Raw genomic sequence first — 18,863 nt, forward strand, 5'->3', positions numbered from 1 at the left:
CTAGTTGCTTTAGGTGTAAGGATAAGTTGTTTACTGGAGATTTTTCTTGTTTCCCGAGGTAGGCTTGTATTGCTATAAACTTTCCTCTTAGAACTGCTTTTGCTGAGTCCCAGAGATTTTGGATGATTGTGTTTCCATATTCATTTGTCTCCAGGTATTTTTTATTTCCTCTTTGATTTCTTCAGTGATACCTTGGTTGTTTAGTAGCATATTGTGTAGCCTCCACATGGCTAGGTGATTTTTAAAATTTTTTTGCAGTTTTTTCTTGTAGTTGATTTCTATGTATATATCTTTAATATGGAGACTTTTAGAACTACTTTGAAATTTGGGGTTAATCTTTCTACCTTTACTATTATTTTCTTGGTGGCAACTTCATCTGTGCAGTCAGAATGGCCTAAATCTGGACCTGGGACTCCCTCAGTTACCTCTATGTAAAGGAGAGGGGTGCCTTTCTAGGTGGGAATGAGAGCAGATAGAGGAGCAGGATTTCTAACCCAAAGCCCTGCTCTACTACCTACTAGCAAGGAGCAGCACCAATTTCTCAGTTTCCTCATCTGTAACATGGAAATAATTCTAGTATGTGCCATATGTGCTTCTTGTGAGTATTAATGAATGAACATATGAAAATTACTTAGAACAGTGTTTGGCACATAATATTCCCTCAAAACTGTTAGTTATTACTATTTCTATTTTGTGAGATTACTGTAAGGATTAATGGGATAGCAGATAAACCACAGCACCGTGCCTTACGCACAGTAAATTCTCAATACAGTCTAGCTTTTGATTTGTCATTATTGTCTGTACTAAATACAACAGTTAAATAAGTCAAAATAGTGAAGAAAATGTTGTGCTTCAAAGGTAGGAGTTTCATGAAATGGACTCAAATTTGTGCCAAAAATCTGCATAATTTCAGGCTCTCTTATCTTAGGTTAAAAGATATGAAGGTTCAATAATGTTGCAATGGATAGATTTTATTAGTGTCAATGATGAAATAATAATAATCACTGCAGGCTTTTAAATATTATGAAGTGTTTTTAAATATATCATCTCATGGGGCCTTAAAGTGGCAATGTTAACCCCAGGCAGTATCTAGCAGTCTAAGGGCTATTTGATTATTTAAGCTTCCCGGATTATTAACATCCTTGTCACATAATAGACATTGTGTCCTTTCTCTCATAGGCTATTCAAGGGTTGCCTATTCGTTCCCAAGGCAAATTGAGCCATTCCCCTCAAAAGTTTACAGTAAATAGAATAGGAACTTCTGGAATCATCTTCCTCTCTCACAAATGAAGAAACAGAAAAGTGGTACAACATCTCAGCTGTTCCAAGTTCCTCAAATCAGTTTTACTTTTGCAAAACCGGCCCTCCGACTTCCTATATCCTGTGAGCTGCCTTACGAGCAACATGACTGGCAGCCACATTTGTTGTAATTTTTTAAATATGTGGAAAAAAAGCAAGATATCGACCATGTATTACCTTAACCAAGATGCCAAATTATCTAACTTGTTTCTCCAGGCGAGCAGCCCGACCACAGGGACAGCTCCCAGGAGCCAGTCACGGTTGTCTGTCTGTCCATCCACTCAGGACATCTGCAGGTAAGTGCCCAGCGAATGATCCCGTTTGGTGTGTTTTTAGACCAGTGCTTTGTACTGTTGCCGTGTTTGCTGAGACTGTGTGACTCTTGCCTCTGCCTTACATTGTCCGTGGATAATTTATACCAGCCTCATTTTTCTCCCTTAGTGCATTTCCCTCATTTGATCTGTATTTACCAACTTTGGGTCTGTGCTATCATTTTCATCGCTCTCTCTCTCTCTGTTTTCCCATGGCTTTCCTCTCCATTCCCATTCTCCATCCTTCGCCTGCTGCTTTGTCTAGATCTGCCACCTTACATGACATGTCAGAAGCCTCATTTGAGCAAAGCACCCCTGTCGTGGTGCTGAGCCCTGCTAGGAAGGAGTCTGGTAAGAAATCAGTAAAACAGAGGCCTAGGAGGAGGAGGAGGGCTGCTCGGAGGTACGAGCACACAGAAGAACAAGTGAAAGGGAGAAGAAAGGATTTTCACCTCCAAATCCCCAGCCACCGATGCAGTGAGACTGACACAGATTCTTCAGATTCATCGTCCGCCGATGAGAGTCACTGGATTCACGCAAAAAGAAGAGCCCAAGCGAAGTTCCGCCTGTCTAGGAGAAGGAGAAATAAGAAACCAAGTGGAAGCTTGGATGAGTCTTCCGCTCCTAATGAAATCCATCCAGTACATTTGGGATCCAAAGGTAAAAAGCGCCCGGAGCTGACCGAGTGTGAGACCTACTCTTTAAACCTCCACAGAGGAAAAGGCACAACATACCAAGGATGCAGTGTTTCCCTGCCAAGACGGTCCTCTGACATTAAGAGACCCTCAAGGAAGCATGAGGAAAGCAGAGGCAGGTACCACCACAGGGATCCTGGGCAAAATGAAACAGTCAGGAGAATGTTTTCAGAGACAGATTCCAGCACTGAAATGCTGGCAGTCAAAGAACGTGGCAAGCCTGTGGAGGATGCAGGATTCCTTCAGAAGCCTCCTGCCACCTACCAGGATGGGTCTGATCATTTAAAAGCATGCAGGTCAGTCAGTCCAGAGAAAGACTTGATTACATCCAAATATATCTCCTCCTGCTGTGAATTACGTGTGTTGTGTGTGTCACCTACCCTCAAAACATAACCTTTATTCATACTGTTATTTGTCCAATTGGATATAGGGTGATAAAACAAGCAAAGGGCTGGAAAGAACAATGCACAAGTATCCATGGGTTTGAATGCTGTTCCAGAATACAGTTAGATTCCCCCTCCCCCTTCTTTCAACTGAATAATGACTTATCCTGGTCAAAAAAACTGACAAACCAATTGAGTCCTGTCCCTACGCTTGGTAAGACAAGAATTGTGGAGGAAACATGAGTGAGAGCATGAAACTTCAGACTCTTCAATGCAAATCTGGTGAACTGTTAGCACTCTGACAGAGGATATTCAGGGCTTGGGGGGTTTAAGGTCAGATTTTTGTATCAGAAAAATTTCCTCTGCAGTTGGTGCTCATTTGTTCTCCAGTTATCTGACTCAGCAGGGTAATTTGAGACTGAAAGGGCACAGAAACAAGTCACAGACGTATCTGCGGGGTTGTGGGGCCTTCGGGGAAGGAGACCACATTAACTTTGGTGATAATTGTGTACTAAAAGGTTTCAGTGTGTAGACAATTCATAGCTATGAGACTGCTTGTTTGCACTTTTTACCCGACTGGATACAATTTTCAAAATAACTTAAATTTAAAAGAATGATGTGACTATCCAGGCTAGTATGCACAAATAAGACAATGTTAAACAAAACAAATATTTTGGATTTTCCTATTATACCTAATCATTTAAGCTGCTTGGATTCTGTTTGGGAGCAAGTGATGTTTTTGTTGCATAATGCTTGGTTTTGGGGGCTTATTTTTATGAAAGTTGAAGTTACTTTATAAAACATGTATGTTTCGTGTGAATCACGTGACCCAGAGAACACTTCCTATGTTCATTCAGGGCAGGACGAGAAGGAGAATTAAGCTCTGGATGTAAATAATATTGTAATGGTTTGTTCCTCTGAAAGTTTTATGAAATAGTCATTCATAAAATGTTCGTTCATTTATTCACTCAGGCGTTTATAATCCATCAGGCACTGAAACTATTACAGTGCATAAGATTTGTAGGGTCTCTGACATCTAGAGCTTACAATCTGATGGGAATAACAGACACGAAAGCTCTTTCACAATTAGTTACAATTGTGATAAGGAATGTAGGAGCGTATAATGAGGAAGGTTTACCTATGCTGGGAGATCAGAGAAGGACTCTCTTAAGGAAGTGACAAGCTGACTGAGGCTCAAGCATAACAGGAATTGATCAAGGAAAGAGCAGGGAAAGCCGTCCAGGCAGCAGGCCAGTAGGGTTCCAGGGAACTGAGAGCCGAATGCTGCTGGCGGGGTGGGGGGTGGGGGGGAGGGAGGGACAGGTGGTGGAGCTGAGGCTAGAGAGGTGGAGAGGGCCCTGTAAAACACGCTAAGTGGTTTAAAACAGAAGTGACACCATTTGACTTAGATACTAATACGAGTAAGTTTCTTGTAATTTTTTTGTGTGTGTGTGGTATGCGGGCCTCTCACTGCTGTGGCCTCTCCCACTGCAGAGCACAGGCTCAGCGGCCATGGCTCGCGGGCCCAGCCGCTCCGCGGCATGTGGGATCTTCCCGGACCGGGGCACGAACCCATGTCCCCTGCATCGGCAGGCAGACTGTCAACCACTGTGCCACCAGGGAAGCCCTCTTGTAATCTTTTGACTATGATTTAAGTGTGACTTTGCTAAAATGTCTGGGGATGGACTAAAATACTATTTCTAGTCTAGATGAAGAACTCCCCAATCACAAACATCTGTGGTCATTCTCCAAATCTACTTCCAGAGTAATTTAATGAAAGAGAGTCAGAAAAGCTAGTTGTAGGCTTAACGGTAGTTGGAGAAAAATGTAATGCTTGTAGTTAAAGTCATAGTGGCCGGCTCTCTGAAGTTAAAAGCACTTCTCTGGAGGAACATTTTCAAAGACAGGATATTTAACATAGACTTCTATTAATGAAAGTGAGATCGATGGACCTATAGTTATCATTTCTTACCGTGGGTTATCGTCAAAATATACCCACTAAGCAAATCCTATGAGCCGTATATTATACTGGGAGCTGAGGATAAAGTGACAGAAAGACTTGATTCTTCCCTTAAGTGGTCTATTTTCTAGTGGAAGAAATCAAATGTATACCCGAAAAGATGAATGTTCAAGATCGCACAGGGTAAATTTAAGAAGAGGAATACTACAGGAATTTGAAGAAAGAAAAATTGCTGAGAGCTGACATAATCCAGGAACCCCTTGAGAGGTGGGACTGGGGCTGAGAAAAGGAGAAGTTAGCCTAGCAGAGATGCACAGCCTGCATCCAGGCCCTCAAGGCAAGGGCCCAGGCGGGGACTAGGGAATGCCACTGTGCACCCGGGAACTCTTTGTGAACTGTGTGACTAGGTTAGAAGGTTTGCATAGATGGATAACTAGAATATTTTTTAAAAAGACATTGTGAAGAAAACATGCATGTCCTTCCAAGGAGCTTAACTCTGTTCCGTGCATCCCTGTTTTCAAACTGCCTTGCTGAGCCTCTGGGTGCCAAAGGGGCTGCTGAGGACAGATCAAGGCAATTGTGCTCCCATTAGCGCATCTTTAACCAGAGGGTTGGGGTTCTATATAACATTCCTTTAAGGAAAAAAAAGAAGATTCCACTGTAAAAAAATAATGTAGAACAGCCTTTGCTAAATCAAATAGGCTTGATGAAGAACAACTCGTAAGAGTAGTCACAGTGACGCCAATGATGTACTGGGAAGGGACCTAGATGGAGGAGGAGGAGTGGTGATGTGGTTGAAGCAGCCTTTCTGCTGTTTCTCTACTTCGGGGTGAGTAGGATGAGGATGGTAAAGGGGAATGAAAGGGGGGAACAAATGGCATGCAGGCATTTGCATCCCCCCAGGTGAGCAGGATCCACCCCCCCTCCGCCGCCGCCCGCCAGGCCATCAGGAGCAATCTTAGTGCTTGCAGTCAGTGAGGGCAGAAGACAAAGAAGTCAAGAAAGACTCCAGACCTTGGAAGCTGGGAGGTAGTAAAAGCCGATGTTACTGACAGAGGCAGAAGAGGTCAGAGGCCAGTTGGCTAGGGAAAGACATGATGAGTTTAATTGCAGGCAGGCTATTTGTGGTGACGGTGACGTCCCAGGGTTGGCTGTTGAGCAGATAACGTGAGTCACGTCACTGAAATGCAGGAGGGCGGTCAAGGCTGGGTCTGTGTGATTTTTCAAGCAGTAGTGAACTATATACACAGACAAACACTAAACAGCTGCATGTTTGCAATGGTCATTAACGTGGTGTATGAGCACAGGGTAATCTCATCAAGATATTAAAAATGAAAATCTCAAGGTCACGGAGAACATATAGATTTGGGTATCATTCTCAGGGAGGTGACTGAGATGCCTGGAAAGTGAATGAAGTCTCTATATGAGATCATGTAGGAAAAAAGCCTCTGTATGGACCCAGCCCGAGCACCAGGGTCCCCTGCATAGGACGAAAATGAACTCACACTCCTGCCGCTTGACATGGACAGGGAGGAGGAGTCTCAGCTACCACCACAAAGCAGAAGCAGCTCCTAAGCCCTTCTTCCTTTTTTCTTCCTGGCATTTAGTCCCACAGGGACGTTGTACCCACTCTTGACCCTCATCAAAGCCTTGCGCAGAGAAAGTTTCTCTATTACCTTCCTATAACTTAGAGGGAACTTAAATCTTCGTGCTATCACACCCACACTTGCGGAGTAGGAAAGGCTTTGCCTTTTTTTTTTTATAGAAACTTTACATAAAAAAAAATCACGTTAGCTCATGCATGAAACTTGTCCATAGTCTCTTAGTTGCCGTCAGCGGCAAGTTCAGAATCTTTCATAGGATTTACAAGGCCCTGCATGATCCATCTGACCTGCCTGCCCAGCTTCAACAGCATCATCCACAATGACCTACTCATGCCGGCCTGTCTTCAGGTCTCTGAAAGAGCCAGGCCTGTCCCTTTCAGGGCCTGGGATGCCTTCACATTACCTGCTGTGCCCTTCACCAGGCTAACTCCTGGTCATTCTTTCTTGATTTAAATGTCATTTCTTTAGGGAAACTTTTGTGATTCCCTAACCGACATGCAGGTCCCCTTCACTTCCATAACATCATTTTTATTTCATTTTATTGGAATATAGTTGATTTTCAATGTTGTGTTAGTTTCAGGTGGACAGCACTGTGATTCAGTTACCATAGCATGATTTTTAATTGCCAGCATCTATGTATTTTTGTGATTGACAGTATCAGGTTTGCTCCCTGCAGCGTCCAAAGCGCCTGGAACGGTGCCTGGCAGATAGCACAGACTCAACATACAGTTTTTGATTGAATAGATTCAGGGAAAATAAATTTTTTGAAGGGAGTCATTCTTCCTATGTGAAATCATAGCAGTAAGTGGTGGATTACCTCTCCTGCAGTGGAGTCCCATGTAAAGAATCTTCTTCACGAGCAGCTAGTGGATATCAGTATCAGCTATGGGGCCTGTAAAAGGCAGACCACTGTCCCCACCCCCGGAGATTCTGATGCCCTTCCTCTGGGGTTGGGCCCATGACTTTGCTTTTCTAAAACATTCCCAAGTGATACAGATGCAGCTGATCCATGGACCACGTGTTTGTTTGTTTTTTTTCTTTTGCGGTATGCGGGCCTCTCACTGTTGTGGTCTCTCCCATTGCGGAGCACAGGCTCCGGACGCGCAGGCTCATAGGGACCACGTTTTGAGAACCACTGTTTGATGCTACAGATGCTCCCTGGGCTTTCTGTGGGAAAGGCTGAGTTTGGGAAGCATAATTAGAGTTTTCTGTCATCCTCTGCCAAGTGCTGACACAAAAAGCACCAAATCAGATCACTTCCTGTATTTCATGCTCTCATACCAGCGTGGGACAGGTCATCAAGCTAAAACCGTAGGCTGACAAAGTCCCAACTTTACCAGGAACTCAGCTGTCATGGTTTGACTGTTGTTTCCCTTCAAACACACTTCCTCATCCCGTCTATCCCCACTTCTGTCAGTGAGTTCACAGATCCCCTGAATTTCCAGTTTTGACAATGTTTTCTTCTCATTAGGTATATCCGGTCCCAACCAAGTTCTGTCACTTCCTCTAGATACTGCTTTGATTTGGGTCTTCTTTCCCGTTACCACCATCCCCTTGTGACTCTACTCTACACATCTGTTCTCTCTCCACATCCACCGTTTACCCCCTGTTTTGGTCAGGACTTGTCTCTCAGGTTAAGGTTGGCTGAAACCAGTTCAAATGAGCTTGATGTCTTAGCCACAGAAATAGAAAATCTGGGTACACAGATGCCCTCGGGGTCTCCAGAGAGTCAAGCAATGTGGTTCCCTCACTCTCTCTCCTTCTCTGTGTGGTTCTTATTTTCTCTGACTGCAGACAAGCTTCCTCTGTACAGCAGAGGGAAGAAACATTGTGGACAGAGATAGTGGCAGGCTTACATTTTACCAGCAGTGGCTTAACAGAAAAGGGAAATGTTCTCTTCAAGCAGTTACATGAAATCCCAGAGAAGGAATAGAATTCACCTGCCTTAGGTCACATCCATGGGCTAATCACTGTCACCAGGGCATGGATCATTATGCTTGGACCTAGTCCTTGGGTGGGAAGGTTGGATTTAAAATGTGGCTATGGGCAGCCCCTTCAAAACCTTACGAATTGGGGAAAGAACACGTCAACACCAAAAAGAACAGCACTAGTACCAGAAGAAGTGGGAAAAGAATTATGAGCAGGAAAAAACAAAAAAAAAATAGAGTACAAGGTCCTACTATACAGCACAGTGAACTATATTCAATGCTCTGGGATAAACCATAATGGAAAAGACTATAAAAAAGAATGTATATCTGTGTGTATATATATATATATATATATATATATATATATATATATATGTGTGTGTGTGTGTGTGTGTGTGTATAACTGAATTACTTTGCTGTACAGCAGAAATTAACACATTGTAAATCAACTATACTTCAATTAAAAAAAAAAGTAGTGTTCAACCAACATCAAATGCAGTTCTTTCCTTCCTAAATGTCTTTCTCTTCCTCTCCAAACGCCCATATTTAGATATGCTTTCTCATTTTTATCCTCTTCCATGAAGCTTTTCCAAAGTATTCTGGTCCATGGTGACATCTTCCTTCTTACAATTCCCATAACCTTTATTCTCAACATCACGTCTTTAGTATTCAGTCATTTTTTTTTTTTTTTTTTTTGCGGTAGGCGGGCCTCTCACTGTTGTGGCCTCTCCCCTTGCGGTGCACAGGCTCCGGAGCACAGGCTCAGTGGCCATGGCTCACGGGCCCAGCCGCTCCACAGCATGTGGGATCCTCCCAGACTGGGGCACGAACCCATGTCCCCTGCATCGGCAGGCGGACTCTCAACCACTGCACCACCAGGGAAGCCCAGTATTCAGTCATTTTTAAAGTGGTTTCAAGTGTGTTGGTTCCCTTTTCTCTACACAACAAGCTCCTTGAAGGTAGGACTCATGTCTCACACCTATTCTGTGCCCTACGCAATACTCAGAATAACTTGGGAATTTAGCAGTGGCTCACACAGAACTTTTGGAATGGCTTTGTAATCAGTGAAACCTAAGAGAGGAGACTTGCAAAAAACATGGGTACTATAATGGGAATTGGGTGACAGAGGGAATATTGAATTCTTTCAATGGTTTCATTAAAACAGGAAGAGCCCAAAAGTAAATAATTCCTGGTAATGTTTTAGATCTGTCTTGGGTTGGATGGTGAACTTCAAGGTATACTTTATGTTATTTTTCTCTAGCCTTCACCTTCATTAAGAAAAAATTTTGAGGCAAATTCGATGAGAAAATGATAAAAATAGTCTATATGTTGACTTGTTTAATTGTTGCAATAATTTTGATCTGGGTATGGGAAAGTAGAGACAGAAAATTTCTAAAACTCCAAGTGCTCGTAGTAGAAGACTGCCTTTCAAAAGCAACAGAATCATGCTTTTTGACAAAGCACTGGGGTTTTTTAATTGATTTAGATTATTTTTGAATCATAGGCCTGAGCTCCTAAGAAAACTGTGCTTAAAATGGACCTTTTTCTTATCCCTGTCATCGTATCTGTGTGCCCACTTATTCATTCACACATTGAGCAACTATTTCTTGGGAATTTACTCTGTATCACAGCTAAGTCCTAGAAGCTGGAAATACAGTGGAAAATGCAGTAATGGTCTCATCCCTAATGAACTTATATTCCAGGTGGTAAGACAAATAATCAAACAGGCAAATGTAAAAAAAAAAAAAAATCCATGAATAAACAAAGCTAAAGGAACATACTGACCTAGTAGAACAAAGCAGGTTTCCCTGTGGAACTAATAATTAAGGAACAATTCAAAGGAGAAGCAAAGAGAAGAGATACAAGTGAGCACGCAGAGATGAGTGATTTGGGAGAGAAGGATTTCCCTGTAGCCCCTCAGGGAAGCAGGAGGACGGGGTGGGAGCCAACCACGGGGTCTTTATCAGCCACAGTTAGGAGTTTGGACAGTGTTCCAATGACAAGGGGAAGTTTCCGTAGACTTTTAAGTAAAAGAACGACACTGTCACTTTTGTGTTTTGGAAGAACACTCAAGCTACTTTTGGAAAATAGATAGGAAGGGCAAGAAGGTAGCTGAATGAACCCGGTTAGAAAGCCAGCGCGGTGTCTCAGGAAAGAGGTGATGGTGGCCATGAGAATAAAAAGAAGTAGATGGATTTTTTAAAGTATTTTGAAAGTAAATCAAACAGGACTTGATGATTAAGTACCTATAGATCTGATCTCAAGTTTCTGATTTAGAAAACTGGGTAGATTCTAGTGCCATTGACTGTGGAGAGAACACACTGAGAAGCAGAAAAGGAGAGGAGTTCAGTTTTAGACATGATAGTTTGAGGCACAAAACAAACATCCAAAGAGAGATATCAAAGAGACATATATAGGTCTAGAGGTCAGAAGTGGCATTGCAACTTTAGATGAAGACTAGGAAGTCTTGAGCCAATAGGTGGTGATTGGCGAGATCTCCCATAGAAAACTGCAAACTGAGAGGATGAGGGCACAGAGAACCCCATGGAACAGCAACATTTAATGGCCCTGGGAAAGGAGAAGGAGCAGGTGGAAACCCTGGAGTGTGTGAAGGAAAGAGAGAATAGACCAGGTGGAGGGAGAGAGGAATTGGGGGGCCTGTTTGTGCTTTTTATTTAGAGAACCCTTGGGCTCAAAGAAGTTGAAGATGCAGGAAACTGGGGGGATTGCTTATTTATTGAGGTCCCACAGGGAAGGTAGAAAAAGGATGGGACCCAGAGCCCAAAATAGAAGGATCACTGTGGTGAGGAAAATAGGTATGCCTTTCTTTCCAATAGAAGAGAACAAGGAAACGGTAGATGTGAACAAATGCAGATCTACAGATTATAAAATTTTCTTTTTATGGCCTTGTAGAATGAGGGAGTTTTGCAGGGTCAAACATCCAGGGAAATTTGAATTTCAGATAAACAACAAATAGTTTGTCACTGGGGCACATTCATACAGTAAAAAGTATTCGTTGTTTATCTGAAATTCAAATTTTACTGGGCATCCTGTGTATTTTTTCTAAGTCTGGCAGTGCTAAGAATAACAAGAGAGAAAAGCACATTGAAAGCGCTGCTGAGACTCATAACTGAGTTTATGGGGCCACAGCTGCAGGAAGTGCAGTTTCCCTCAGTAGCTCATCATTTAAATGCAGATATGACCAAAGGAGGGCAATTGAACAGGGACCTAAAGGAGTGACATCATGAAACAGCCAGGTTTCACACTTACCACAGTTTCATGTATTTATTCCTATGTGTCCCCAGGGACACACTTCACATTTACATTTTGAATTTACATTTTGAAATGTAAAAACTAAGACAAATATGCTTTACAAATTAAGATTTTTAAAGCAAAATAACATTTCACTGAGTAGTTTTTCTCTCTAAATATGTATTTAGAGGAAAAAGCATACTTCTCTTTACCTTCCCCTTTTAGGCAATTATGATGGTCATTGGGAAGACTAGGTTCATAGATTCATGGACCATCCAGGTCGCTTTCCAGTTTGCTCTTTGAGGATCCTTGAATATCAGCACTCTTATTATCTATTGTTACCGAACCAAACTTGGGTCTGCTCTCCTGCACGCAGTAAAGCCAATCTACTGACACCGGGTTGTGATGAAGGAAAGTGCAGCGTTTATTGCAGACGCCAAGCAAGGAGTCCGGGGCAGCCAGTGCTCAAAACCCAAACTCCTCAGTGTGTTTCAGCAAAGCATTCTTAAAGTCAAGGTGAGGGAGTGGGTCACAGGGTATGTGATCAGCTCATGCGCAATTCTCTGATTGGTTGACAGTGAGGTAACAGGGTGGTGCCACAGGCGTTAACATTATCAATCTTTAGTGCCAGTAGGTCTGGGGGCTACGTGCTCATGGTTGTCAAGTAATTAATTTCTTCCATTTGGTGGTGGTTTTAGCATCTGTAAAACAACTCAGGAAATGTGCATCAGATACTGGTATCCAAGTATTTCAGAGAGGAGCTACAGCAGAGGATATGGTGGAGGGGTCCATCCCCAGAAGCCCACATAGGCTCCTGCTTGGTTACATTATCTCTTCCTTGGACATATCATTTCCTGGGAGCCTCTTTCCTTCCAGAGCCTCTAATTGTGAAAGCGTTCTTTGTAATAGTTAATAGCCTGTGTCCTTCTATTTTCTATTTGTTAGCCCTAGATTTATATTCAGCCAGTAGTAGATTTTTTTTTTACTTTTGTTACATAGTCTATTACTTCTATTAGTTTTTCTGTAAAAAAAAAAAAATGAAACTGACATTCTTTGTCAACGTCCATTCCATGAGTAAAAGATAAGCTGTTCACCGTCTTCAGCATTCAGGTGAGAAAGTTCATCCGAAGTGACCTAAAGAGAAGCATTCATTTCCAAGAGGTAACAGACTCTTAAGGAAGTTCACGAATTTATTGTCTTCCTTATGCCTTTGCCTTTGTTTTGCTGAGTCTTGTAGGAATTAATAACAACCTTTCTCCTGTTCATTTTAATAACGGCTGAGTTGGTAGGAAATACAAGCATGAACATTGCTGGTGACCTTCCAGAGATGAGTTACTCGGGGTGACTCGACACAGAGTCACAAGGTCTCACTTTCAATTCTTGCTTTCTCTCTACTTAGAGCAGGCAGGCTGCAAAAGGTGAAGTGGCCCTCTCTTCATTTATGTGATCAAAAATGAGAAAAATGGATGTGTGTTGCAAATAGGTGCATTGCTAGTCTAATACAATGTTTAAAACTAATTCCTTTCCTCCAAGTGAATAATTGAATTCATTGCAGTCCTCGGCAAAACTTCAGATATACATGATGCTACTTTATTTCACAGAGTAAAGGTTCTCAAAAAGTTAAACGTTGATGACACCACATTTTAATGTTATAAATGTTTGGTGTGATTTCACATAGAATTTCAGCATTTAGCTCAGTAATTTGTATTTTGAATGAACAAAAACAATAAATGAAGGCACTTAGAGAGAGATATATATACACCCCCCCACACACACACACACATGAAACATAAGAAAAAAACTTGAAAGGCTAGCAGAAACGGCAATTTATATCTTTTTTTTCCTATCCTTTAAGACATGCAGGCTTTTTTCTAATTGTTCTGAATTGGGAGATAATCTTTCCAGGAATGAAATGACAGTGTCATCAATAATACTGATTGTCTTGACTGTTAAATTATCTTACATGACCAAAACCAAGCGGGTTGATTCATTACCTTCTCATTTGGCTAACCAAGTAACTCTGATTTTTGGAAAGAATATGTATTCTGTAGGCAAATGATGTAACAAGTAGTACATTTAGAAAGGAAAAAAGGAAAAAAAACAGAATTTTTTCTGCTTATAAAAACGTCTTACTTTAAGACTTATAAAAAATCTGCTTATAAAAAAATCTACTTTAGATTTGAATCAAGCAGGAATTTTCCAACCTCAGAAAGCTTCAGGCAAAGGTACATAGAAGTACGAAGCTCCTTCAGAGGTAAAAGTCAATATCTACATATTACAAAGCTGTTTATACTGTGCTACATTTATCTTTTCTTTGATAATTTCCATGATTGTTAAATGCCCAATCATAGCAAAGTGCAAAATACTGAGTGAGAAGGAGTAGCGATTAGAACAAGTTTATCTACTTCTAATTTAAAAGCAATATGTGTTCAGGATTACAGTTATCTTGAACTATAACCCTTCTCTAATGAACTTATATCTGTTTGGCAATATGGAAAAAAAAAAGAAAAACACCCTCTCTCCTTTTTTTTTTAAAAACATCTTTATTGGAGTATGATTGCTTTACAATGGTGTGTTAGTTTCTGCTTTATAACAAAGTGAATCAGCTATACATATACATATATCCCCACATCCCCTCCTTCTTGTACCTCCCTCCCACCCTCCCTATCCCACCCCTCTAGGTGGTCACAAAGCACCGAGCGGATCTCCCTGTGTTATGCGGCTGCTTCCCACTAGCTAGCTATTTTACATTTGCTAGTGTATATATGTCAGTGCTATTCTCTCACTTCATCCCAGCTTACCCTCCCCTCCCTGTGTCCTCAAGTCATTCTCTATGTCTGTGTCTTTTTTCCTGTCCTGCCCTTAGGTGCATTAGAACCATTTTTTTTTTTTAGGTTCCATATATACGTGTTAGCATATGGTGTTTGTTTTTATCTTTCTGACTTACTTCACTCTGTATGACAGTCTCTAGGTCCATCCACCTCACTACAAATAACCCAATTTCGTTTCTTTTTATGGCTGAGTAATATTCCATTGTATATATGTGCCACATCTTCTTTATTCATTCATCTGTCGATGGACACTTAGCTTGCTTCCATGTCCTGGCTATTGTAAATAGAGCTGCAATGAACATTGTGGTACGTGACTCTTTTTGAATTATGGTTTTCTCAGGGTATGTGCCCAGTACTGGGATTGCTGGGTCATATGGTAGTTCTATTTTTAGTTTTTTAAGGAACATCCATACTGTTCTCCATAGTGGCTGTATCAATTTACATTCCCACCAACAGTGCAAGAGGGTTCCCTTTTCTCCACATCCTCTCCAGCATTTATTGTTTGTAAATTTTTTGATGATGGCCATTCTGACCGGTGTGAGGTGATACCTCATCGTAGTTTTGATTTGCATTTCTCTAATAATTAGTGATGCTGAGTAGATTTTCATGTGCTTCTTGGCAATCTGTATGTCTTCTTTGGAGAAATGTCTATTTAGGTCTTCTGCCCATTTTTGGATGGGTTGTTTGTTTTTTTGATATTGAGCTGCATGGGCTGCTTATTAATTTGAGAGATTAATCCTTTTTCAGTTTCTTCTTTTGAAAATATTTTCTCCTATTCTGAGGGTTGTCCTTTTGTCTTGTTTATGTTTTCCTTTGCTATGCAAAACTTATAAGTTTCATTAGGCCCCATTTGTTTATTTTTGTTTTTATTTCCAATTCTCTAGGAGGTGGGACAAAAAAGATCTTGCTGTGATTTATGTCATAGAGTGTTCTGCCTGTGTTTTCCTCTAAGAGTTTTATAGTGTCTGCCCTTACATTTAGGTCTTTAGTCCATTTGAAGTTTAGTTTTGTGTCTGGTGTTAGGAAGTGCTCTCATTTCATTCTTTTACATGTAGCTGTCCAGTTTTCCCAGCACCACTTATCGAAGAGGCTGTCTTTTCTCCATTGTATATTCTTGCCTCCTTTATCAAAAATAAGGTGACCATATGTGTGTGGGTTTATCTCTGGTCTTTCTATCCTGTTCCATTGATCTATCTTTCTGTTTTTGTGCCAGTACCATACCGTCTTCATTACTGTAGCTTTGTAGTATAGTCTGAAGTCAGGGACGCTAATTCCTACAGCTCTGTTTTTCTTTCTCAAGTTTGCTTTGGCTATTCGGGGTCTTTTGTGTTTCCATCCAATTTGTGAAGTTTTCTGTTCTAGTTCTGTAAAAAATGCCATTGGTGGTTTCATAGGGATTGCATTGAATCTGTAGATTGCTTTGGGTAGTAGAGTCATTTTCACAATGTTGATTCTTCCAATACAAGAAAATGGTATCTCTGTCCATCTGTTTGAATCATCTTTAATTTCTTTCATCAGTGTCTTATAGTTTTCTGCATATACGTCTTTTGTCTCCTTAGGTAGGTTTATTCCTAGGTATTTTATTCCTTTGGTTGCAATGGTAAATGGGAGTGTTTCCTTAATTTCTCTTTCAGATTCTTCATCATTAGTGTATAGGACTGCAAGAGATTTCTGTGCATTAATTCTGTATCCTGCTACTTTACCAAATTCATTGATTAGCTCTAGTAGTTTTCTGGTAGCATCTTTAGGATTCTCTATGTCTAGTATCATGTCATCTGCAAACAGTGACAGCTTTACTTCTTCTTTTCCAATTTGGATTCCTTTTGTTTCTTTTTCTTCTCTGATTGCTGTGGCTAAAACTTCCAAAACTATGTTGAATAATAGTGGTGAGAGTGGGTAACCTTGTCTTGCTCCTGATCTTAGAGGAAATTATTTCAGTTTTTCACCATTGAGAACAATGTTGGCTGTGGGTTTGTCATATATGGCCTTTATTATGTTGAGGCAAGTTCCCTCTGTGCCTACTTTCTGGAGGGTTTTTATCATAAATGGGTGTTGAATTTTGTCAGAATCTTTTTCTGCATCTATTGAGATGATCATATGGTTTTTATCCTTCAATTTGTTAATATGGTGTATCACATTGATTGATTTGCATATATTGAAGAGTCCTGCATTCCTGGGATAAACCCCACTTGATCGTGGTGTGTGATCCTTTTCATGTGCTGCTGGATTCTGTTTGCTAGTATTTTGTTGAGGATTTTTGCCTCTATATTCATCAGTGATATTGGTCAGTAGTTTTCTTTCTTTGTGACATCTTTGTCTGGTTTTGGTATCAGGGTGATGGTGGCCTCATAGAATGAGTCTGGGAGTATTCCTCCCTCTGCTCTATTTTGGAAGAGTTTGAGAAGTACAGCTGTTAGCTCTTCTCTAAATGTTTGATAGAATTTGCCTGTGAAGCCATCTGGTCCTGGGCTTTTGTTTGTTGGAAGATTTTAACCACAGTCTCAATTTCAGTGCTTGTGATTGGTCTGTTTATATTTTCTATTTCTTGCTGGTTCAGTCTCAGAAGGTTGTGCTTTTCTAAGAATTTGTCCGTTTCTTCCAGGTTGTCCATTTTATTGGCATATAGTTGCTGGTAGTCATCTCTCATGATCCTTTGTATTTCTGCAGTGTCAGTTGTTACTTCTCCTTTTTCATTTCTAATTCTATTGATTTGAGTCTTCTCCCTTTTTTTCTTGATGAGTCTGGCTAATGGTTTATCAATTTTGTTTATCTTCTCAGAGAACCAGCTTTTAGTTTTATTGATCTTTGCTATTGTTTCCTTCATTTCTTTTTCATTTACTTCTGATGTGATCTTTATGATTTCCTTCCTTCTAGCTTTCGGGGTTTTTTGTTCTTCTTTCTCTAATTGCTTTAGCTGTAAGGTTAGGTTGTTTGTGTGAGATTTTTCTTGTTCCTTGAGGTAGGAGTATATTGCTATAAACTTCCCTCCTAGTACTGCTTTTGCTGAATCCCATAGGTTTTGGGTTGTCATGTTTTCATTGTCATTTGTTTCTAGGTATTTTTTATTTCCTCTTTGATTTCTTCAGTTATCTCTTGGTTATTTATTAGTGCGTTGTTTAACCTCCATGTATTTGTATTTTTTACAGTTTTTAACCTGTAATTGATATCTAGTCTCATAGCATTGTCGTTGGAAAGATACTTGATACGATTTCAATTTTCTTAAATTTACCAATGCTTGATTTGTGACCTAAGATATGATCTATCCTGGAGAATGTTCCATAAGCACTTGAGAAGAAAGTGTATTCTGTTATTTTTGGATGCATTGTCCTGTAAATATCAAACAAGTCCATTTTGTTTAATGTATCATTTAAAGCTTGTATTTCCTTATTTATTTTCATTTTGCATGATCTGTCAGTTGGTGAAAGTGGGGAGTTAAATTCCCCTACTATGATTGTGTTACTGTCGATTTCCCCTTTTATGGCTATTAGCATTTGCCTATGTATTGAGGTGCTCCTATGTTGGGTGCATAAATATTCACAATTATATCTTCTTCTTGGATTGATCCCTTGATAATTTTGTAGTTCCTTGTCTCTTGTAATAGTTTTAATTTTTATTTTATTTTATTTATTTATTTATTTATTTTTTGCGGTACTTGGGCCTCTCACCGTTGTGGCCTCTCCCGTTGCGGAGCACAGGCTCTGGATGCGCAGGCTCAGCGGCCATGGCTCACGGGCCTAGCTGCCCCACGGCACGTGGGATCTTCCCGGACTGGGGCACGAACCTGTGTCCCCTGCATCGGCAGGCAGACTCTCAACCGCTGTGCCACCAGGGAAGCCCTGTAATAGTTTTAATTTTAAAGGCTACGTTATCTGAGAATTGCTACTCCGGCTTTCTTTTGATTTCCATTTGCATGGAATACCTTTTTCCATCCCCTCACTTTCAGTCTGTATGTGTCCCTAGGTCTGAAGTGGGTCTCTTGTAGACAGCATATATACAGGTCTTGTTTTTGTATCTATTCAGCCAGTCTGTGTCTTTTGGTTGGAGCATTTAATCCATTTACATTTAAGGTAATTATTGATATGTGTGTTCCTATTAGCGTTTTCTCAATTTTTCTGGGTTTGTTTTGGTAGGTCTTTTCCTTCTCTTGTGTTTCCTGCCTAGAGAAGTTCCTTTATCATTTGGTGTAAAGCTGTTTTGGTGGTGTGAATTCTGTTAGCTTTTGCTTGTCTGTAAAGGTTTTAATTTCTCCATTGAATCTGAATGAGATCCTTGCTGGGTAGAGTAATCTTGGTTGTAGCTTCTTCCCTTTCATCACTTTAAATATGTCCTGCCACTCCCTTCTGGCTCCCAGAGTTTCTGCTGCAAGGTCAGCTGTTAACTTTATGGGGATTCCCTTTTATGTTATTTGTTGTTTTTCCCTTGCTACTTTCAGTATTTTTTCTTTGTATTTAATTTTTGATAGTTTGATAAATATGTGTCTTGGCATGTTTGTCCTTGGTTTTATCCTGTATGGGACTCTGTGTGCTTCCTGGACTTGATTGACTATTTCCTTCACATATTAGGGAAATTTTCAACTATAATCTCTCCAAATATTTTCTCA

At 40.6% G+C, this 18,863-nt stretch overlaps 1 protein-coding gene across 4 annotated transcripts in view; it reads left to right on the top strand.

The window, feature by feature from the left end:
- MARCHF1 (membrane associated ring-CH-type finger 1) overlaps positions 1-18,863 on the top strand; it is a gene marked incomplete at both ends in the record, with an annotated part of 449,186 nt that overhangs the window by 356,908 nt on the left and 73,415 nt on the right. For 2 of the 4 annotated variants that reach the window (XM_079712323.1, XM_079712322.1), the window contains 2 exons: positions 1,516-1,595; positions 1,876-2,601. In XM_079712323.1, the coding sequence (XP_079568449.1) occupies positions 1,516-1,595; positions 1,876-2,601 (806 nt within the window). The remainder of the gene's footprint in view (positions 1-1,515; positions 1,596-1,875; positions 2,602-18,863) is intronic. The other 2 variants (XM_079712324.1, XM_079712325.1) reach the window with 1 other exon arrangement.

This window comes from Hyperoodon ampullatus (assembly GCF_949752795.1).
Source record: "Hyperoodon ampullatus genome assembly, chromosome: 1".
NCBI lineage: Eukaryota > Metazoa > Chordata > Mammalia > Artiodactyla > Ziphiidae > Hyperoodon > Hyperoodon ampullatus.